This window comes from Thunnus maccoyii, chromosome 21, assembly GCF_910596095.1.
Source record: "Thunnus maccoyii chromosome 21, fThuMac1.1, whole genome shotgun sequence".
Classification (NCBI taxonomy): domain Eukaryota; kingdom Metazoa; phylum Chordata; class Actinopteri; order Scombriformes; family Scombridae; genus Thunnus; species Thunnus maccoyii.
In genome coordinates this window covers 15,988,550-16,013,462 of record NC_056553.1, presented here as the reverse complement: position 1 = coordinate 16,013,462, position 24,913 = coordinate 15,988,550, and the positions used below count along the sequence as shown (strand labels likewise).

Here is a 24,913-nt window from a genome sequence, read left to right as displayed (position 1 = left end):
TGCTGCTAGAGTTTATCTTTTTATTTACTATGCTTATATATGTGTGTGTGTGTGTGTGTCATATTGCAATAATACTCTAAAAGCTTCACTTATGATGATTCAGACTAACTAAATCAAAATGAAGTTTCTGAATAAAAAGCATGTTTGTATGAGTAGGAGAGCAAGTGAAATGTTGGCTTCACTGTGATCACGAGTAGGAGAAAAGGAATTATTATGTAAAGAGAAATATTTGACTTATTTCTTTGCTCTAATTATAGCTGTGCAATGTAGCCAACAACCACATCAAGTACAACATTGTTCTTAAGAAAACCCTCCAATGTTTGAACAATGATAGCCTTTCATTACCTCATCTAAAAATAATTGTGAAGATGAACACATGCATAACATTATTGGTTCTATCTAAATGGTGCTTCACATCAGTGACACTGTTCTTGCTGTCACGACAATAGGCCACTATGGGGAAAAACATTTTATTCAAGTGATTGCTCTTTGCCTGTAACACAAGAGAAACAAAAGACCATTGTTGTTTAATCGAAGTATTAGAGCACCTACTTTCTCACTGATTATTGGTTGTTATGGAGATAATCATTCATTACAAAAAATATTATGTAAAGATGAATACAGTCAACTGAGCATTGTTGAACCAAAGCCCATGCTTTCCAAGACATCATGTAATGAGTCAAGTCACAGATGGTGAAGATCCATTGCTACTACCAAAACAGCAACTGGTGCCAGCTGATAAGACAGACTGGGGAGGGGATCAATGGAGATCCATTTACGTTAGATGAAATGGGGTGCACTCATTGTATATTAATGTAAGATCTTTAAGAGGTTTAGTATTGGGTTTGATGTGTGTATTCATAGATACATCCCCCTTTTATGATCCTGACCCAGACTGATCCTATTGACCCAGCACATAAACTGCAAAACAAGGTGATCAGGCACCCATATGAATGAGCACATGTACATGCACACACCACTTCACTCACAGCGACTACTGCTTACTAATTGCCATTGGCCATTGCAAATGAATTATTACATCAAACATTAAAGTCCAAAATATTTGAATTCAAGCAATCAGACCACAGAGGAACGCATTGCTTGCAGTCATGGATATGACTTTTTATGGCTTTTTTCATCTACATTGATATAAAGTCTCGTCTGACTTTCAGCTCAGTATCTTGATCCGCTGCAGTGACTTCACAGGACTTGAACGTCAGCTTCTTTAATGTCACTTCACTCCATTCCAGATAAGAGTTGTACGGAAATTAAAAATTGCTGAGTGTGAATAACGAGGATGATGAATTCAAATAGATAGAGAGGACACTTCCCAGTGGGTCATGGAAGTCTCATGTGGTACAACTTAAGTGGTTACTATGAAATTTGAATAATACCGTCAAGAACATGACTATTATACTTGTATGACAACACATGACACTAAAGAGTCCAGTGAAATCACACCTTTGCCATTGTAAAGACTGCAATGTGTCTGTGTTTCATGACAGTGTTGTCAAAAGGTTTGTTGTAGCTATTTCATACTCTTATTAATTGTCTTATTAACCACTTAAAGGGTAATTCTGATTTATTTCAAGCTGATGTACTGATGTTTACCGGGGCAAGCTTGTCCTCCAGAATTCCAAATAAATAGGATTTATACATAAATTATTTCAAACATTCGTCTCTGAGTCAGACTGAAACCAGCCACCTGGAACAGCCATTATGGCTAACTGCATAGGGATCTACCTCCGGGCTGGTTTGTTTACATGTATAAGGTTGACTTTAGCCTTTGTTCTAAAAACTAAATGCAATGATGGACTATTTCATGGACTAATATGAAGACGATTGCGAGTCATTTCACTTTGATGGCCAACCACACTTGTTCGAAGTGGGGTACACAGAGAGGAGCCAAAACAAATAGAAGAGGAAAAATAAACAATGGAGGCACATGCAGAAAAGCAACCAGTGGTGTTCCTGTAATCATTATTCTCCTGCCTGGTGAAGAGGAAAACTTTTGCTACACAGTGGGACCTGTTGATGCCAAATGTGGTGTGTCTGCTGCATGACTGTTTCACCTCAAAAATCAACTGGAAGTGACGCCGGCCAAATGGTCAGCTCTTCATATGGTAAGAAGAAATGTGTATACAACACATCAAATGCTATGTGAGGGATTACAGCATGTGCATCTCTATCGTCCAGCAGTAGCTGATGAAAACTCCATCAATGCAGTGTGTGTCTTGTTATTTTATTCTTGCAATTCAGAAACATGCAGGAACAAACCATTTTATCTTATCTACTTCTTCAGCATGAACTGAAACCTAGCCACAGCCTCACACATGTAAACAAGCCAATGTGCAAGTTCCCCTGGATGTAGATCCCTATGCAGTTAGCCATAACAGTCGTTTTTCGTTGGTTTTTCGGTCTGATTCAGTCAAGTGTTTGAAATGATTCAAGCGAAAATCATGTTTCTTTGGAAAGCTGTAGGAGGCTTGCGCAGCTTGCCTCGATATACGTCGTTTTGAGTGAGTCCTTGTTTCCCCACATCTTTATAACCGAGCTGGTGAATGCAAAATTAGCATGACCCATAGAACCACAATAGCCACATTTATGGGGAATACAGTAAGTTGAAATAAACCAGATTTGTCCTTTAAGAATGTCCACATGACTGTTGGTGATGATTGGCTGACGCATCTGTCTGACTAATTTTGCTGAACAGAACTTGCTTCTTTCCAAATGGTTCTTGTGGGTCTTGAAATTAATGTCAAAGCTTTGAGGGAATAGGCAGGGAAGGAAGAAGGAGGGAAGAGAAGAGGAGTCAGACATTCACAAGTGTGAATATGCTGGCTGTTACAAACATCATGTCAAAACACACATACTCTGACATATAATGAGGTCATGAGGCGTTTGCAGGCACAGATGAATGTACACACACAAACATAGCGACTTAGCTCCACTGGTGTACCTGTGAGGTTTTATAGCAGAGCCAGGGAGGCTGTCTTCACTCCATCAGTGTTAGTCCCCTGGTGAGCAGAGGGGAGAAAAGGTGCCAAATGTTCACAGTCTGAGTAATGGGCTCTTAAAACTCTATTCTTTCCATGTGTGTGTGTCTGTCTGTCTGTCTGTCTGTCCGTGCCAGGCTCTCTGTAAAATTTAATTCAATGCAGGGCAATATTTTGCACACTAATGATAATTAAGTGAAGTTAGAGGGGGAACTACTGATGATGATGTGATGTCAAAATGTTTTGGAATTTTTACAGAGCACTGTCTTTCTTTTGATTGCGCTATAGTAATAAATGAGGTCATTATTAGCATGAAATGTTCTGGAAGTGTTAAGCAAAGAAAAACATTCCCATTCCCTTTGACGCCAGCTCTTAGGGAGCTCCTTTTAGTGGGTGAGAGAAGTTAATGAGAGGAGGAATGCTCCGGCAAACAGCTGTAACAGATCTGATAATGGACTTGTTCAAATAAAATAACACAAAGAATGTCAGAAGCACCTTGCTTGCACAAATGGAAATATTTATTGATTGCATGGCTTTAATGCACAGAAATCAATAAAAGTGCACAGAGCAAAAGCTGGACATGCAGTAAATGGTTCTAATATGCAGATATACAATGTTTTTTAAGCACAACACACTTCCTCAGGTTGTGTAAGAAGGTAGTGAAGGTGGACGCTAGAAATAAGGAAAAAAGAAGCAGGAGGCATGACGTCACTTGGGACAGACCACATGATATCAAAAGCCATTAGATATAATATATACGTAACTAAGAGAGATCATCGGAAACATAAATGTAATAAACATTACCTACAATAGTAATTAAAAGAAACAAGAAAATGTAATGCCTGTCTGGAGCTGTAGACCCAGATCAGAAATCCATTTAGCTTCTGCCTGCAGCAGAACTTGGTTTTGGTCTCCAATCCTAGTGGGAAGCTTGATTGACTGTGACTCAAATTTTAAATTCTGTCAGCGAGTGTCAAGAAGTGGTTAGCAGAGAAGATGAAGAATCTCTCCCACTGAGGCAACATTTTGTGTTCAGTAGGACCTGCTCTCCAGGCCCACTATATTTTACAGACATATAGTTTTGGGCACAATAACTGAATAATATGAATCATCTATTGGGAGGCTCAAGTAAGGAGATATTTAAGTGAGAGCTTTTTCACTTTTGGGATTTATAACCTATGCGAGTGTGTGGGGAAAAGGGTTGACTGAGCCACACACAGATTCTACCTTGTCAAAAGGTTTGTGTTTTGTAGTGGCAGGCTTGAATTGATCACAGCAGTCTCTGAGGTTGGGTATATTTAAAGGTTACATTAGCCTTCCTTCTGAGAACACCATGTAATTGCAGAACGTGCCAGTGCCTCTTGTAAAAGCCATGTACCATGTACTATTTTCCTACAATGAGCTTGTAACAGGAGTCCCGTACACTTGTTGATGAAAACATTTTATTCTATTCTTGAAATAAAATGTGTAGTATTTTTTACGCTGTAACGCTCACTGTCCGCAATTCTCTATAATTCTCTGAATCTGTAAAACTGTTTAAAGATTCATGACTTAAACTCAGTACTACTACAGTCTGTCCTGTTTTCTTGGCAGAGTGAAGGCACATACCCAGACAAACACAACCACCCACAGGGCTTCACAGAAACACAAATTTCTCTATGGTCCTTCTTTTTTGTCCCGTATACTTGTCGATAAAAACAAAAGAGCAGACCAGTCCGGACTGATTTCCCCAGCCTCGGTTTGAAAGACACACACACACACACAAATCCACACACCCGCGCACGCACAATGGCCCTGGACTCTGGGTTGGTCTAACAAAGGGTCCAGCAGCAACTAGCAAACGCCAGAAGCTTTCACTTGTTGTTTCTCAGTATCTTGAGATCTGTTCTCTGGAAAGGCCTGTCTCTGGCTGTCAAAACAGAGACACACAAACACAAACACAGGCATGCACTCACACACATATGGATAGATATTCACTAACACACAAACACACAGAAACAACAGATGCACATTCAGGAAATGAAAAACATGCGGGCAGGGAGAATAAGCAAGTGAGCAAGGAGTAGGAACGAGGGAGAGCTGCTGAGTAAATGGTTGTATAAGTGCGTGTGTTTGAATGTCAGGATGTGTGTATGGGTGGAAGTCATGCCAACATCTTGTTTACATGGCCACTGATGTGTGTTTGTGTGTGCGTGTGTGTGTGCAAGACATAGCAGTCCAGGGGGGTATTTGTTGACCAGCTGTAGAAAAGTGATTGGCTTGTTCAGTCTTGAGTGACAGCAGCCTCAGTGTTCCAAATGCCCAACAAGTAGACTCGCTGGCTCTCAGCTTCCCTCATTATTTTTGTTTTCCAAGTCAAGTTTCCTCTCATTGCTTTTCCTCCACTGATCTCATGGATCGCTAAAATCATGCCTCAGCTCTGTGCTGTTTTTTGACTCTCATCTGAGGTTTTCTTTACCAACTTTGCTTATTTAAACTTTTAAAATACAGCATGTTTGGTTTGTAATATTCTTAAAGTTTACACACATCCTCACAGGAATATGAAAATATAGGAGTAAATATTTTTTCAGTTTGAATCTACTAAGGATTCCCAAATGCACCAACATTTATTTTTGATGTGATACCGCAATATATTTTTAACTCAGTAGTTCGACGTACATAGAATTAATACATATAAATTTTAAATAGTTCAGGCTTAAACACTCACAAACCCATAAGGGCGTGTACACACACACACACACACACACACAGACACGTACATACTCTGGGAAAAACTGAAAGTTGCTTCAGGCACTTTTAGGCCTTTGTTGCCGTAAATTACCTCAGTTCTTGATTAAACAAAACGTCAAAGTGTCTAAGCTCTTAAGTTGTCTAACCCTTACACACACATACATACACACACAAATTACTCGTTGGTTTGCTGGTTAATGATTTTACTTTGTAGGAGAGGGAATTAAATGGTTGACTTAGCAGACTTTTCCGAGGGGTTCGGCATCCGCAACTTTTTCTTCACCTTCAGCCTCCTCCTCCTCCTCCTCCTCCTCCTCTCTTTCCTACCCTACCTTCTGCCCTCCGCTCTGCATAGTAATGCCTTTGAATTGAGCTGTTCATTCAGCCAAGCACAGATAAGTGCTGAACAGTGGGATGAACACAAAAGAGAAATAAAAGAAGGAAGCTGGAAAACGGTGATGTGGGGGTTGGGAGGTGTGGTGCAGCTTTTGGATGGAGACGAAAAATGGTTTTGTTCTCTCTCTCTATCTTCCTTTCTCTCCCTTCCTCTCTCTTATACTTTGACAAGGGCAAGGAGAGGAAAGTGTCGGATGGACAAAAAGAAGTAAAGTCATTGGCACACAGTCAGCCAAATCCTCAGTAGAGGATTACAGATTGCAGACTTTTTAAAAATTATTTTATTTTCAACTGAAATAAGCTTAGGGGTGATATCAGGTTTTAACGTTGCAAAAAGGTTTAAATGGCAAGGTGGTGAGCGGGCGGTTGTGTGTGTGCATATATACTTGCATGTGTGCATGTAAATGGGTACATTTGTGCTTTTTGTGCTTCGAATCCTGAGCCAGGACCACAGGCATTTTGGAAACAGAATGGTGAAGGATAAACATGCAATAGAGAGCACAGGATGTGAAGGAGGATTGAGAAGATTTGACAGGAAAAGAGAAGGATGAGAAGAGTTTGAGAGAGAGAAACAGAGAAATGTACAAACAACTCCAGCTGCTAGCCCCAGTGATTAAAGAAATATTTCTTTTTTTTTTATCCATTTTTCCTTCTTTCAGATGCTTGTTTTTATGCATTGGCATGTAATTTGAAGGTATGTTAAACTAGAAGGTTAGCTTATAGTTCAACTCATGCACAGGAAATATGATTTCTGCAACTCCGAAGACCGTTTGCCTTGTGTTGTCTTGTTGAGAAACATATTTCAAAAATACACATAAATACAGTTATAAACAGGAGGTGAATTAGATGATGTCATTTATTTTTTAATTTTAATGTTTAAAGTTTTAGTGTCATTTAGTTTAGTGTCACAAGTAAGAAAATAATTCTTGAGTTTATCTGACTTTAGGTATGCAGAGAATGTCAAATTTCCCACAAAGCCACCAGAAACTTTAACTAACTAGTGATATAATGTTTATGGCTGGTGACATATAATACTCGGTGAACCCTCTCCCTCAAAAACAGCATACTGTAACTCCCCTTGAACAACTCACTTAACCCAGATCTTCAAGACCTGTGCACCTGCAGAGAGCCGAAACTGCAGTCAAAGTATACCGAACGACTCCCCAATGAGTCATGTGGAGCTGTGTGAATTTGAAGCAGGATGCTAATAAAAAAAAAGCGTGTGTGTATTTGTGCGCTCAGTTAACCTTTCCTGTATAAAGAAAGATTAAAAATGAAAGTGAGGGAAAGACGCTGAGGAGATAGAAGCACCGTTCACCTTGTGTCCACTCCCTCACTACAGTGGATGTTCAGTAGCTCTGAGCTTAGAGTGAACTCTTGACCATCTTCTCCTTTGGAGATAGTGTATCTTCAGGGGTACACACTTGGGTCACTGAGGAGTCAGCTCAAAGCAGACTGTCTGAGTAAAGCTTTTTTTTTCTCCACTCTCATCCACTGCCCTGCCCATTTCATGTCTTATCTAGAATAGCACATGGCTGTGTAGTGTCTTGCTCTCATCTAGTTACCTGCTAGGCCTTTAATGATGCTTCTCCCTGATGGTTCACGCCAAATGCTCTGTGCATATCTGTGTAGAAGAAAAGCATGGGGAACAGGGTGATGGTGTGTATGTTTATTTCACAGAGGAGAAGAAAGCGCAGAAGTGAAAATAGTTCAGGGACTGAGGTGAGGTGGATTAGTGGGTGGTTAGAGGTTTTCTCCATCATGTGCGAGGTCAAGTAAAAGAGAAGATACTGAGCAGGAGAGAGGAGGAAAGAGGCAAGAAAGGAGAAGAGAGGAGTCAAAAGAAGATGACATGTTATAGTAACCAGTGTCTTTTTATGGACTAAACCAGGCTTCTATACTATTCTGTGATTCTGCATTAGGACATCTAGTAGGGGTTGAAGACATTTCCCAAATTGAGCTATCCGTCAGCAACAAGATTTACTAATGCAGTTGCGACACAAAAGTCGAGCAAAAGCCAGAGTCAAATCAAAACAACAAAAATGAAGCAAAATGATACCCACATTCAATGAAAGCTTTTAAATTGGCTAAATTACATAACATTTCTGAGAAATAATGTCGCTTGCATCCCCAAATTTATATCGCTATATTTGTCGCTGCATTTTGATTAGCAGCTGATGTCACACTCTGTTGGAGTCATCACCACATGATGAATTGTTGAAAGTAACTTTTTTTTTTTAAAGGTGCATGCAAGGAAAATGCATTGTTTTGATCTAATTTTACACCAGACCCAGAAAAGGCTTAATCATAAGTCTGATCCCCTGTTTCGTTCTCTTCGTTGTGGGCTTTGTACATATTTGTTTTGTTTGTAGACAATATGTTGTTTTCCAGAGGCTGAGATTTCAGACACAGTACTGGCTGAATGTTTAAAACACAGTGATAATATGACAAGGAGCTGTAAACCTCACTAGTTCCAAGCCCCTCTGAATCTTTGGGACTAAATATGAAACGACGAGAACAGGGAGTTTCTCACATGCACTATGAGTTGAATACAATGTGCAATTTCCTCTTCAAATCCCCTGCAGTCAGATTGTCTTATGGCAGGCATATTAGATATGTAGACTCATAATTATTTTGTATGTTTTGTGAATGTGTGTACCTTTAGGGCAGGATGTGGTGAGTGGAACAAATACTCTTGCTCCAAGTCCCGAAGCTGCTTGTTTGACTGCAGGCTTGTGGCTTTGATGTATTTAATTTCATTGTGTGTGTGTGTGTGTGTGTGTGTGTGACTATTTGTGTTCACAGGCCTTCTCTGGAAACTCAAACTCGGAGAGCTCCGTTCGCCATGAGCTGCAGCAGGGAATCGTGGCTCGCTTCCTGAAGCTCGTCCCACTGGACTGGAGCGAGGAGGGACGGATCGGTCTGCGCATAGAAGTCTATGGCTGCTCATACTGTGAGTTCACATACTGTACAGTAGACTAGCACACTGTATATTCTATTCCTCTCTTCACACGCATACTTTTTCTCACCTGTAACACCTGTAATCTTCACACAATTAATTGCACTTTACTTTTGTATTTCCAGAGACCATACAAACACACTGTGAACCTGTTCATGCTGCAGAAAGTATTATTAACATTTATATTTATGGATCCATGGGGAGACCCTAATCATACTCTGTCAGCTCCAATCAAGTCACAATAAGTGTTCCTTCATTATGAGCTAATTCTGTATAAGAATGAAACACAAACCCAGTGTGCAAACCTGTTTGGATAGACACACGCACACACACACACACGCAAAAAAAACTTAATGTGCAAAAATATGCAGAGCAGAGTTACAGACTGGCAGACACATGCAGATGCACACACTCACACAGCTTTCTAACAAATGTATCATCCAGGGAACTGACTCTCTTGCAGCCTCTTTGCTCTCATCCTATTAAAGGCTGCCAAATTGATTTTGATAACAATTTTCAATTAAGGCTCTGCATAAATTACTGTTATAAGTGACACACGTACATCTTTCATTCTGGAGATGCGATTGCACCATGCGTGGATATGTCAGCGTGTGTGTGTGTGTGTGTGTGTGAATACAAGGGCATGTACTGCATTCCAGTCAGTCCTCAGCCTTTTTCATTATATTTCCCTTGTTTCATTTCCTTCCCATGTTAAAAGAAAAACAAGTCAGTAGTGATAAGGATGACAAGATGTGGTACACATAGACACACATATACACACATACACAAACACATACACACGCACACACACTGATGCACACATACTGTATGTATACACAGACGCACAGAACAACAAAAGTGCAGCCATCCAGTCCACTTTAAGTTTACATCCCTCATACACACCCACTACTTCACTCACAAACAACTTCATCGGGGGGATGAAAACTTCACCACTAATACATCTGACTGCTTTTGTGCTTAGATAAAGTCAAGTAGTTTCTGCTGCTATTTTTAAGTAAAATTACTTGTACTCCTACATTCCCAAACAGTGATCTCAGAAGTCTTAATCTGGGCTAAAAAACCCTGAAACCTGAATTTGATTTGGGAAAATTTGCATTATTATTTGTTAGAATTTCTTAAAGGCACATTATATTTTAAGCCACTGCATTTGCCAGGTTTGCCATGATAATTCAGCTATGCTTTGCTTCTCCACAAGAAAATACAGCAGGCAGTAAAGACATTTTTTTTACAGACTGTAAACTATGAATAGCCTCAATCATATGCAGAAACACAGAAGCGGGTAGCAACACAGGGTCTGCTCAGATCACTTCATAATTTATGAGAGATATTTACTTATAGTTTTCCAAATATAAAACATGCTGTTCAAGTCAGACTCAACAAGATATATTTCTCAACTTTACAGAAAGAAATGCTGGAACAATCAATAGCTTACACAACAGCGGAGCTGGCTGTCAAGCACTGGCGGTTTTGTGAGTTGTAAACAAAAAATGGCAGTAACATACCTGAAACAATCTATACAAGCACAGTATTTTCTGAAGTGTTGACCATTTTTGTTTTTCAATAAATAAAAAAGATGATAAATTGATGCAAGTTGGCTGGCTCACCACTGGCATCACTCGCTTGCTAAATGTGAAAGTATACTTAGACTGACTAGACTGACTAAAGATTAGATTTTATGTAGATTTGATTTGATTTGGTTTTATTTATTCTGCAGCTCCTCCACTGGCTTGTCAGTAGTCTCACAGCAGTGTGTCAGGTATTTATGTAGTATTATGAATGTTTCTGCAAAGGCCCTGTTGAAATTTAATACCTACTGGCTGTAATCACCATCTAAATGCATAGGAGGCTTGTAAATGAAAAATGTCATCTCTTTAGGCTCCTATTTCTGTTCTCCTTCCATATATGTTTGACATGCTGCACCATCCAACAGGCCTTGTTCACAGGAGACATTTTTGACATGTCACAGCAGGAAAAGCACAGGTGTAAATAATCAAAATCAGTGTTGAATGAAGTCCATTTAGCTGCTTCAGTTTCAGGGTTGTGGTATTGTGCATGCTGGCTCACTGTCACACTGTTGTAGCTCAAGAAATAAAAAAAGGGTCCCCTTTGTTTTCGAAGTGTTTGCAGAATATATAAATATGAACTTTTTCTCCATCAAAAATTCCCCTTCAGTCAATCATACCATATAATAATAGATAAAATAGAGAATCCGAGCTCCAAAATCCTACAACATAAACAACAGTAAAGTCATTCTGAGGTTTAGGGAAAAGAAGGGAAAAGATGAGAAGTCTTTTCCTGCTTCAACAACAACTATCGTTGATGTGACTTTAACTGGCACCTGCTCCTGCGGTGCTGTTCTAGAGCCAGTAGGAAAACACTGTGATTATAGTTAACTCCCAGATGTAAATGCATTTCAGCTGTGTGAAATAAATCATGATGAAACAACAGATCATGCGGGCTCTTTCCAAACGTCCTGTTTTAGATTCAAATAAGACACATGCACATACTCTTGCATACGCATCTTGCAAATGCCCTGGTATCCTGTCATTCAACAAGACAGACAGACAGACAGATAATTTGCTAGATAGTGCCCTGGGTAAACAACAATACTATTAAAAGAAAATATCAGTTTCAAGTGCGAATAGGCTCTGAGAGTTTGTGTTTGTGAAAGATATGAATTTTGTCCGCCACACCTTGACATCTGTCAGATGAAACACATAATAAATACACAATCAGGTAAATACATGCTTACAACTCAGATATCAGGGATGACACAGGGAGAGAGAGACATTTACGTGCACACACGCCTACACATGTACACATACACACACTCCCCACTCATCTGGTGCATCATCTTTCAGAGTTGCCTGTCAGCTGTGTTTTGAAGCCTGCGGTGCTTTCTCATGATTACGCTGTCACTGCTCCTATCTTCAGCATTCAGTCAAAAAATGAGAACTCATACATTTGTCTGTTCATCTACCCATCCTTCAACTCCTCCCTCAACTCTCCAGCTCTCCTAGAATCAGCCTAAATGTTTTCCTGCTTCCCAATCCAAAGATAAAAGAGAGGAGAAGGACAGCGTTGGGCAATGACAAAGAAAATAGGATGAAAGAAGGAAGCACAAAAAAAGAGAAGTAGTAGGAGGAGAAGGGGGCAGATAAATATAGATGTTATGTTCCCAGCATAATCACCAAATATGTTGGTTGTAGATGGTAATTCTGGGTTTTTGAAAATGTATGATAATTAAATGCAATAGCATATTATGACTCATCTAGGACTGTACAATAAAAAGCTGTGTGTGTATGCGCGTGTGCCAGAGCTAGAGGCTATAAAGGAGTCGTGATCCACCATGCTGTGGAATTTACATGCTCATTTCCATTTTGATTAACATAGGATCAACAGAAAATCAATTATTTCATAGATGAGTCAGGAAACAGTACAGCCAGTATATGAGAGAAAGGGGAGTCAGACAGAAACAGAGTACAAATTAAATTTTCTATACAAATGCAATCACTCTCACACAAGTAGAATTTCAATCATATCATATCTATCTTTCACCTGTGGCCTATTTATGCCACTAGTACTTTAAATCTGTTGTCAAGATGATGCATCACCATCATCATCTGTCGAGTCTAAGAAATGTACTTATGTAGATTGTGTTTATGGATAGCATCTATTCCTGGAGCAGGACCGAGGCCCAACGCATAAACAGCTGAAACAGCATCAGTGTAACATTCACAGTCGGTGATGTGGTATGAAAAATACAGGGGAGTAAATAATTATTAAAGTACATTGCTGCAACAAACAATTCTTTTGATTGTGGATAAATCAATTGATTATTTTGTGTTTAGTTTTTATCATTTAGTATGTGAAATATCAAAAACAATGACAAAATGTATACCAGAGCATAAAGATACATCTTAAAATGTTATTACTGTGCCTTAGCAACAGTCAAAAAATACAAATATACAACCAATCTGATTATACAGGCACATCATACTGCAAGTGACTGATCAGGTGACTGCAAGTCTTCACAGCCACCTAATTTGCAGTTTGCCTGATGCCACACATTGCCAAGGATAATTAAACGTAACTACTACATGGCAATAAAGGGGACCTTTGACTGGCTTTGGCATGATGCTATTGGCATCTCTATAGTGTTTCTTTACAGAGGACCAGCATGGTTTCACAAAAAACACAGAGGTGCTCAGTCAGCTGGCCATTCGTCTCCTTGCTGTTATATAACAGGTTGTTACAAGTTCTTTAAATATAGACATTTAAAGGAGGCTTTCATATATTTTGTCTTAGTCTCAAGGACAACTAAGTATAAACACTTTATATTTTGCGTACTGTTTGTGTACTTATCATTTCAATCACAATCACACAATCGTCCCCTTGTTACTCTGCATGAGAGTGGGTCAACCTCTCTCCCTCTGTCTTTCTCATTCTATCCATCACACAGGGGTCTGTAGGTGGTAGAAAAGCCCTTCATCCTCCATACTGTCTCCTTCCCGACATCAGGCACACAACTGAGCTGGCAACCCTTTTCTGAGCAGCAGACCCAGGTCTGCAATATCTCATAAAACAATTGGGAAACTGTCAACGACCACCGTTTGCACCATAAACGTGACAGAGGAACATGATGAGAGGGGCGGGGAGAGAGAGCTAGAAACTAAGAAGGGTAAAGCAAATGAAGTAATGGAAGAGGAAAAACTGAAGTGGAAAGTGAAAGAAATAAGTGGATCAGTGAGTGGAGTAGCGGAGAAAGAGAGAGGAAGAACAGGTGCGAGAATAAGAGACAAATGTAAAGCAGCGAAAGACATGCGTTTCTACCCAGTGAGAGGCAGCATGGGATCATTTCGGAGGCACTGAAGTTAGACCAAAGGGAACGGATGTAATTTCTTCCAATCCCCCCTCCCAGCCCCCAGACCATGCATTGTGTTTGAGTGTGTGTGTCTTAAATGAGAAGCCAAGAGAGCATGTGAGATTGAGGGACAGTGTGGCTGTGAGTGCTTCTGTATATAAGGTGATCCAATCTTTCCCAAGCTCTGTTATCCCATCATATCCTGTACTCTCGTCCCCAACCTCCCCGACCAATCACACCACACAGACACACATGCATGCACTTTTAACTAACCACTTGAACAGTTGGGGTAATGATAGAAGATTGTGATATATGAGGATTGAAGAGTGCCTCATGCACTGCACTTGATTTCTCTTCTGAAGATCTCCTGAAAATCACCTCCACCATGTTGCCTCACTCCGTTCTGCCCTCTTTTCCCCCGTTTTAGATGTGAATTATCATTCTTACATGCAACATACTGCAAATAGCTCGGAGTTAATGATCTTGTATTTCAGTGGTACTGTAGAGAGAATTGTATTGTAAGTCCAGCAGCTGTATGTGTGTAAGAATATGTGTAATGTATACTTGTAGATCAGTATTGTTTAACAGGCCTGCACAAGTGTTTCCAATTCCTGGCTGATTAGACCTCTACTCAGGTTGATGTTGGATTGAGTTGTAGCCCTGCCAAACAGCTAATCCGCCAAAATAGGTAAAAAAAAAAAAAAACACCTGTGTGAGTGTATCATTAGTATTTCCCACAGAATTTAACGGGAAACTTTAATACATGACTTGCAAAAGGCTTTTATCACAAAGGAGATTTTTTACATAGTAGGAGAAGCACAGGTATTACTAATAACATTAAAAATGTTGTCCTCAAGTGTCCCAGTAAGCCCTGTGGACAGTGAGTCCGCATGCACTATACCAGTACCCTGAAACTGAAGCAACAAAATGGAATTCACCCATCATAGATTTTATTATTACTATATTATATCATTGCACTTTTGTGAAAGGCTGCTGACTGAGCTTGCTGACAATACTGTTGCTATTTTGGGTGCATTGTTTGATATAACCTTGAAATACATATTTCACACAAGATGTTTTATTTATTTATTGTAATGATTTTGTAATTAAACTTTTTTGACACAGTCATAGAAGTGTGTGCAGGCCACAGTATGCTCTGGAGCTAAAGGGTTACATTTGTTGATTTTCCACACTCTTTGCCTTGCTAGACAACCTGTGCATGACTTCTATGTCAGAAATCGCAATTTATCACTAATCTCTTTCAATCTTGCCTTTTCTCTCTGTCTCTTACTGTCACTGTCTTCCTTTCTTTCTCTCGTGTTTCCCGTTTTATTATTTCTGTCTCTATGGTTTCTATCTGTCTACTGTTTGTCTGATTTAGGGGCGGATGTGATCAACTTTGATGGACAGGGTGTAATCTCCTATCGTTTTAAGGTAATGGATTTACTACCTTGAGGTTTTATTATATTCAATATGCAAATGAAATTAATTAAACCCTTTGAGATCATTCTAGTACGTATATGTGAGATCATAGAAACTGACCAATATCAATGTAATATGATGGGGAAAATAAGTAATTTGATGTTGTTTCCAAGTTTCAGGGTATTGCTTTAATTTTCAGTCCTTTTAATTTTGAGGTTAATAATTAACATACTGGTATAAGATGATTGCAAAATATTTTCATGTTTGCAGATTTTAAAGGTTCAGAACATACCTTTTTATGTTTATTCTTTTACACTGCTGATTTTCATTCCATAAACACGATAGCTGTGTGGATTACCATAATCAACGTTTGATGTGTACCAAGGCACACAAATTGGTGTTGTTATTTACAACAGCCTAGTATTGCTTGTGCGTTTTAGGTAACGGCAGGGGTTCAAGCATGTTAAATCATGCTTTGAGAATGATATGCAGTGATGAAAAACTTGGTCGTTCTTTCTTTTCCTTGCAGGCATTATTGCCATAATCAATATAAACCTTTTTCTTTGTATCTGTCCCTACTGGTTGAGGAGGGAATGTAAGTGAGACAAACTGTTTACTGAGCCTGAGCATTCAGATGTGAGACATGGGACAGTTCAGGCATCATTGTTAGTACTTCTAAAGTTTGTAAAGACAAGACTGTTGTTTTTCATGATTTTTTTCCATATTTATAATTGAAAATGAGCCATCTGTTGCATTAAACAACCCTTTGGAGTTCATGGTGTTCACATTTGTTCAGGTGAAGAAGATGAAGATCATTAAGGATGTGATCGCACTGAGGTTCAAGACATCAGACAGCGAGGGTGTGATTCTCCACGGGGAGGGCCAGCAGGGAGACTACATCACCCTGGAGCTTCGCAAGGCCAAGCTGCTGCTGCAGATAAACCTAGGTGGGAAACACATGCCATGTCATGTATTTAGACAAAGTAAAGCAGAGCAAAGAAACTATAATTCTAAACTTGTGTAATCAAAATGTATAGATTGTCTGTCAAGATAACACTATCTTGGAGCAAAAATAAAGTGCCAAGGCACAGCTTTTTACCTTTTACGCTGTAAACAACAATCCATATGTGTGGAACATCACTCACTGTCGACCAGCTGTGTTGCTGACAGAATTGGTATAACCTTTAAGGATACCTTCCTGCAGCACAGAAACAACAGCTTTGGTGATGAATTCTTGTACCCATTGTTACAACTATACAAAGTCTATTACTGTATAATGAGCTGTTAAAGACATATCAGGTGTGTTATTATGGGCAGGAAACTGTGACATAATTACTTTTATTTGCTTTATAATGTGTGAGAGAATAACTTGATGTGCTAACATGAGAAACCAATCCACAAATGTCTATTAATTGTGGCATGTCAGTACATGCTAATTCATTAACAGTTTTCGATGTCTGTGTTTTTATAACTAATATTATTATTACATGTTAATTACAGGCAGTAACCAGTATGGTTCTATTCTGGGTCATACCTCTGTGACCACCGGCAGCCTCTTGGATGACAATCACTGGCACTCTGTGGTGATTGAACGCTACCGTCGTAATGTTAATTTCACCCTGGACAGACACACTCAGCACTTCAGGACCAATGGAGAGTTTGACCACCTTGATTTGGACTATGAGGTGAGAAGCAAAGTATAATGAGTATACAAAAAGAGAGAACGGCCATCAGAAACCTAATAACATTCACACAAGTCCAAATTCAGACACAGGAGGGGACAGTGATGCTTGTATGTGTATGATCTATGTCAGTCCACAGTAGGTGCCTATATATGTGCCTGGCTACTGTGTAAAGAACAAACATATTCCTTCTAGTTTAACAAAAGAACACTTAATTTCTCAACCTACATTGTAACAGCATCTTTCAAAGTAACCGGCTTGTCTAGCAGTTTGTCACAATGTGTACTTGGTTTAGCAAATTTTCATTTAACTTAACAGTAGCAAACATTTAAGTCATGTTTATTTGTTTAGCCCTAGATCAAATACAGGTAGCACAAACCCAGTCTTTATGCAGTTTTCCTCTGGCAGTCTATTTGGTAATTTCTAGACTTTGAACAAACTTGCAGCAAGATGGGAGAGGTGGTGCGGTGCAATTTCGGGGCTACTTTTGGCTTGAAATTGTGTTTACATTTCCTCCAGCTCAGACCACCTCTTATTGCAAATGCAAAGCAATTTTGGTGGTTTGAGCTAGCAGAGGTGTGTACGCACAGAGCTCTCCAAAATGACAAAACACCTGTCATGCATGTTGTGTTTTGCTCCTTCCAATTTACTGCATATTTTTTCTGTGGATTTATATGCTGAATTATACAACTTTCGAAGAGATTAAGGCAGAATCTATAACGGGCAGTGAATTCATACAATGAGGCACCTCTCTATGGTCACCAAAACTGCAAACAGTTGTTGACCATGCTCACATGCGTTTGTACCACTTGCATGTGTTTGAGCCCAGTTTCAGGAAAAATAGAAGAAGGCTTTACACCCAGCATTTTACCCTGATCAACCCAAGCTCTAGGACGAACTTCCCAAAACCTTAAAGTCCAACTGAAATTAAATTGCATGTATTTCTGATATAGCATACATATCTGCTCTGTAAATAAAGTATCTTTTGTTTGAGAAAAGTATAAGGTTAGTTGTTTCCATACAGCCAATCAAATCTTTGCATTGACAATACATGTAAAATAAGTGACATTATTTGTGACTACAAAAAGCGATGAGTAATTATGATTTCAGATGGACTTTAACACATGACAATTTGATGCTTGAAGCTTTAGGGCGGGTAATTCAATGAAGCTGGGAGTGGACTCAGATCGCAGGAAGTTCCGTTCATGAGAATTCTGGTTTAGGAGCTTTGGGTACTACTGATGTTCAGCACAGAATACTTTATCTGTTAATGCAAGCAGTTCCCACGTAAAATCTGAACCCTCTCAAACTGATTGGGAGTCTCAACAGCGCTGTTCAATCATTTCAAACCTGTGAGAACACGGTCTTATTATAGTTATTAGTTGTCTCTTTCTGATGATGTTTATTCCTACAGATTCTGGTTATTGTTGTGTTTGGAGTGCGTTACCTGTCCTAATGGGCTTTACTGACTTTGAAATCGTATTTTCAACAACTGCTCATCACAGGTGGTAGCTTGTCCTCCACTGTCTATGCAGTACATTGATACCACACAGGAAATTAGATATTGGTTTTACACTGTGCTATAATGCTAATCCATAAAACTCACATAATTAATGTCAGTCAGTAATGGAATACAACAAGTTCAACTAATAATACTTAAAAGAGGAAATTGATTTTTGAATGCATAATGGGTATGAAATGCACTTGTGTGTAATGTGAGTGTGTGCTGTGTACATTGTGTGCATGTGAATCTATACATGGGTAAATGCCTGTGTTTGTGTGTGTGTGTATTGATATGTTTGTGTGTGACCTTTACCAAGTATTGCTGATATGGCTGATCTATTCCGGTGTTAAGTAGGATACTGAGAAATGGGGCAGGACAAACCACAGTCCAATTAAACTGAAGCTGTTGAATTAAAGGATCTTCAGGGAAATCTATACAACAGGGTGAACCAGAAGGTTGTGTGTGTGTGTGTGTGTGTGTGTGTGTGTGTGTGTGTATGTATGTCTGTGGTGAACCCTGAATGGATCGTGGCAGTGTTATTGCCTGAGAGTCCCTCTTACAGATAGCGAAATTGTGACCAGCTTTTACTCAAAGTGTAGCCTACCTCTGTACTCCATCTAGTCCACACACTCCATCTTGTGTATGTGTGTGTGTGTGTGTGTGTGTATGTGTGTGTATGTGTGCAAGTCTGTGCATCTTTTGCTCCCATTTAAGCCTGTAGACTAAATATCCGGGTGCATTTGTGTCTACCCTTGGCTGTAATTACTAAGACTACTGGAGCATCACCACAGACTCAAACACACATGCGCACACACACACACACACACACACACACACACACATACAGATAGACAGACGCATATCTACTGGTAATTGCACACCACTCTCCATCATCTTGTCTTCCCTCAGAGCTGAAAGAAAAAAACTGAACACGTGTACAACTGTAATACGTAAATTACGAAACACAATTTACGTTTACGTCATTTCTGTGTCCTTCAGTGCTTCCCACCAGATGTCTGTTTATTAGACTCCATGTCCTCGCCTCAGTTCTCCTCTCATTGCACCTGTTCCACACAATCCCCTGTCTCCTTCCTTTAGTGCTATCTCCCGCTGCTCCTGCAGTCACATTATATAAATGTGTATGGTATATGATGTATATATCAATAGTATACCAATATCAAGGTATTTGGTAAAAAGAAGATATTTGATCAGTCAGTATTGTCATGGTTGAAATGCGGATCAGATACTGTAGCTCTACCCATGCTGCCTTGAGATTTAATATGGGATTGACACTGATTGTTGTGTATATATAAAGTCAGAGTCCATCTATCTGTGTACTAATTCACACAACTGGCCTAAAGGTGGCACTGTAATATTTGTCATAAGGGCATTCTGATGCCATCACATTTTCAAAAAGTCTATACAATAGATTTGATCAGTCTCAAATTGCCCTTATATTGTCATCATAAGAGGGTTTTTTCATCATAACAGTTGAGTGTTTGTAGACCTTCATGTACCTTCAGGACATTCCTCTAAACACAAAAGGCGAACATTATCCAAACCCTTACCAACAAAGCAAATAAAACATGCCCATTTTAACAATTACTCTTAATACCACATCCATCTGTGTCTATTATGTTTTGTTATGTTGTCCATTTGATACTTTTTTAGTGTTGTTTGGCAACAGAAAGCTTGCCTTTTACTTGCCAATTGCAAGACTGTTTTTTTACCATACAGTATACAAGTAACCTACCTGTTCAATTAAATTAGAATGATATTAAAATATGTGTAGAATTGAAAATTGGGGGACGCCCCAGATTGTCTCTATCCAGGGACCTTTGTTATAAAGCCTCTTGAGGCAAATTTATGATACTGGGCCATTTAAATTAAATCGACTTGACTTGACATAATCCCCCATCTCTCTATTGTTGATGCTAATAAAGACATAAAGATGCCCCCCATTTTAGCTCTTTGCTCTTATTAGATATGTGTAGCTACTGTATTTGGAACACATTTTGTTAAGGGAAATTGTTTGTTTTTTTTCATTTCACATCAACTTTATGTAGATTTTTAGAATTAAGAGGCAGAAGCAGTAAACTAATCAAATGCAGAGGAAGTTAATTAATTCGTCTTCTTTCCACTCTCTGTCTGTTTTTACCTTTCTGCCCTCTGTCTCTCTAGTTGAGTTTTGGGGGGATGCCATACAGTGGGAAGCCAGTGGGAGGAGGGAGAAAAAACTTTAAAGGCTGCATGGAGAGCATCAACTACAATGGAGACAACATTACAGACCTGGCTCGCCGAAAGAAGCTAGACACCTCCAGCTTTGTAAGGGAAATGTGCATACACACACACACACGCACACACATACACGCTTATGTATATATACAGTACTGGCCAAAATTTGGACACACCTTCCCTTGACTTGAATGAGTAAGTATATACTGTATATATTGAGATGCAAACATATAAATCTAAACATTTTGAAATAACACGCTTGTAAAAGCAGCTGAATATTAAACATACTCATTATTGTCACACTAACTCTGCATCTGACCTGAGTCAGGAGGCAAATTATTCACTGCACCAAAAAAGTTTAACAGATTCATAATTAATCAGATACAACTGACCCATCAGTGGCCCCTCCATGTATTTGCCTCCTGTCTTTCCTCCCTCTTGATATCATGGCTGCCATTTTACTATTTTGCTGCAACCTACAAAGACAAAATTTCAGTGCAACCACTGTGTTTTCAATCTATCTCAACAGAATAAGAAGTATATTAAATGTCTTGCTTCTCCTCATCAAATACACAGCTCTGTGGATGACTGCTGGATGTAACTTCAGCACATTAAGTGTTTTGCCATCCTTAAAATTAGTTACTGAACAGCCTTTGATAGACTCTCAAGTCTCAGAGCCCTCGTCTCTCCCCATCTCCTGTTCCTCCTTAAGAGCCAGTGTATCTTCTTTGATCTGTGTTGAACTGATTGAACAAATGGAGGCACTAATCAAGTTCATTAAAGCTGCACCTCTAATTCTCTCTGATGACTCACACAGCCATTCATTTCCAATCAAAACAGATCCGCTCTCAAATTTCAGAGAGACACACACACACACACAAACACAAACACAGATGCAACCAGGAATCATCTATAGTTGGTAAGGCAGCTCAATAATGTGTGTTTGCTAATGATTTGATTAAGAGCACAAGGTTGAAGAAGCTCAATGGTAATTAATGCTTGAATTCCACAATAGTGTTTGTTTTCTACCAGCACATACACATCAACCAGGTTACTGTTCAGCCTTGGTTTCAAACGCAGGGTGAGTCAAAGGGAGACTTTTTGCTATGTGCACAAGGAACATCAGTCTTTGAATCTAGCTTTAGTCAGGAACATCTGAAGGTAAACAAACAGATGCTAGATTCAAAGCCTAAAGGCCCGGTGAATAAATACATGATTTTCTACAGTGTTGGGGCATTTGAAATATTCAAGCAACTTCACATAGAGGCCCGCATTCAAGTTTTTTTTTAACTATTCTCTTTGAAGATCAATTGATGACTTTCTATTATCTCTTTTTGTTGGTCTTTTTCTCTCTCTGAATTTGTGTCTTAACAGCGTAACCTGTCCTTCTCCTGTGTGGAGACCCACTCCTTCCCGGTCTTTTTCAACGCCACCAGCTTCCTGCAGCTGCCAGGACGGGCCAATCACAACACAGTATCTGTGGGCTTCCAGTTTCGTACGTGGAACCCCAATGGGCTCCTGCTGTTCAGTAATATCGGCGACGGCACACTGGAGGTCTCACTCAAAGATGGCAAGGTTGTAGTTCATGTCAATGTGACGACGGCCACCAGAAATAACCGGGTAGACTTATCGTCGGGTGAGTTCGTCAACAGACACAGTCACAAAAACACTTCACAGCTTGAACACTTTACTTGCTTTATATTGACTATAACACTGATGAACTCTAATCTGCACTCATTAGTATTAATAATAAAGCCAGTAATAAGTTGCATGGAAACAAAACAATTAAACTATTTACATAATGAAAAGACAATTATTAAGACACCTGTCACTGTTGTATTATAAATATGTTAGTGCCACAAATGTGCTGTGGGGGATACAAATTATCTTATTTCATTTCGAGTGTTTGGTAAAGTGTGAAGCGATGTAATTCACATTTTTAAACGTCCTGCAGAAGTGACACATGCAGTAGGTGTATTTCATATGGGCTGAAAGGCTGGCGTCTCTAATTTTCATCCTAGACCTAATTTTACACTCTAATTTACACATTACTGTGTTACTATTATCAGATTATCTCTTTTTTTCTGAAGTCAAAAAAATAAATATATTTTTATATTCTTAACATATATGGGTGATACATTTATTTGTATTTACCTTACATTTTGAAGTAATTCTGCAATGCTGTCTTTACTTTTAAGCATTGGCGCAGAGACTACATTATCACAACAAAACCAATATGGTGATAGTCTCAATTAAGGTATTCCTCTTGGCCTGCGTTCGATCTCGCCTCTCCACAGTCTCTGACTTGACATGGTGTTGATTTATGTGGTCATGAGCCCAACCACGCTAATAAGCAGTCGGAGGAGTTTCCAACAAAGAAAGTATATAAAGAATGCTTTGAAACTGTAGCAATGAGATCCGATTTTTCTGCTTCCTCTGACATGAATGGCAGTCAACAAAGTAAACAAATAGACTTTTATAACTAAAAGTGTTTATGATAACTGTTTGATCAAAGCATGTTTAAACACATAACTGGACTATAATTGTCACTCTATTGGAGGGACATTCTGTTTGGGTTTTTGAGTTCAGTTGCTGTTCATAAAGCTGAACTGTTTTATTCGCTGATTATTTAGATAAACACCAAGAGAATAAGGTTGAAATTAAACTTTTTTTCCCCCCAACAAGTCTGTTCTTAATGGCACCATTCATTCACTCCTATCCTACCACCTCTAATCCTCCCCTTCCTCCCTTATTCTTATTTCCTCCCTCTCTTTTGTCTTTCCTTAGACACACTCATTTATTCTGTCCACTGGTGCTTTAATAGGCCATTATGCCCAGGGGTAGGGATTATTACAGAGTTACCCCCTAGGCTAATTGGGCTTGAGCCTGTGATTACATCAGTATTACTAGAATACACAGACACACAAACACACTCTCACACACAAAAACATCCACTGCTTCCTTTGATTCTGTTATTAGTATCTCTAAGAAAGAAAGCCACACTGGCTTCTGGCTTCAATGACACAGTGGGAGCTCAGTAGACTTGTAATGAAATGCTTAGTCCCTCTTAATGGCAAATATACTGGGGAGAGACGTGCAGATGTGCACACACTAAGAGGGGGAGAGAGAGGGAGAAAAGAGAGCTTCTTACAGAGACTACACAATCCATTTTTTTTCTCCTCCCAGTGGGGATAATTTGTTTATGAAGCTGTTTAGCGACAGCTTATTGAGACATATAATCAGGCATCTTCTGGAAGGTAAAGACATACAGACTTAATCCACGGATCTTTTCATCTGCAACTTTTAACCCCTTTAACTTTTAACTTTTAACCATCTTAAGCTGACATTTATGGCATACAGTACATTATAGAAAGTGGTATCTTACTGGTGCAGATTAGTTTCTCTATAGGAGAAGACACAAAGGAGGCTACGCAATAAAAAAGAAAGGGAAAGATAAGATGTTTAATGTCAGACAACATCTCTGGTGTTGAACATGTCAGAATAAATCAGGTTGAGGAGTTAGTTCTTATAATGTGCAAAAAAACATTCATTTTGGGAGCTAAAGTTGTGCCTCTGTTTTGTTTTTTAGCACTTGATTAGCTGAACCAACATCTCTCACATCACATGCATTCCCATATATTAACCACAGTGTAAATATGATGTGAAAACAGGTGAATCAAGTCAATTTCCAACTCACTTTTGCTTAAAATCCTGTCACCTTTTCTAAATATAAACCATAACAGCTTTTTAAAGATGGTACGCTAATAACATAATGTAACCATCAACATAACTGACATAGCATGATGTATTATTTAAAGTTACACTGAAGGAATATTTCATTTTTTTATATTAACATTCAGTCAAGTGACTCCTTGTAAAGGAGTTGCTAGTAATGCTGTTTCCACTAAGAATGAGTACTCTAGTTTCAATCTACGTATAAAAATGGCAGTGATAGAATTACTGAGGGTGTAATTTAGAGAGCCAAACATCTAACTAGCCAATGAGTATCAGCAATGTCAGGCAATTGTTTGCTCACACATTAAAATATGTTTACTATTTTTGTAGTTGCAGAGAACTTTATTCATAGTGATGTTTAGTGTTTAT

General features: G+C 39.1%; 1 protein-coding gene across 1 annotated transcript in view; it reads left to right on the top strand.

Moving 5' to 3' along the window:
- The window catches only part of cntnap2a (contactin associated protein 2a), a 201,146-nt gene that overhangs the window by 30,802 nt on the left and 145,431 nt on the right, over nucleotides 1-24,913 (top strand). Inside the window, exons 3-8 of the mRNA XM_042399826.1 lie at nucleotides 8,928-9,075; nucleotides 15,348-15,400; nucleotides 16,185-16,335; nucleotides 16,889-17,073; nucleotides 20,756-20,899; nucleotides 22,184-22,445. Coding sequence (XP_042255760.1) covers nucleotides 16,194-16,335; nucleotides 16,889-17,073; nucleotides 20,756-20,899; nucleotides 22,184-22,445 — 733 coding nt within the window. The 5' untranslated portion in view covers nucleotides 8,928-9,075; nucleotides 15,348-15,400; nucleotides 16,185-16,193. The remainder of the gene's footprint in view (nucleotides 1-8,927; nucleotides 9,076-15,347; nucleotides 15,401-16,184; nucleotides 16,336-16,888; nucleotides 17,074-20,755; nucleotides 20,900-22,183; nucleotides 22,446-24,913) is intronic.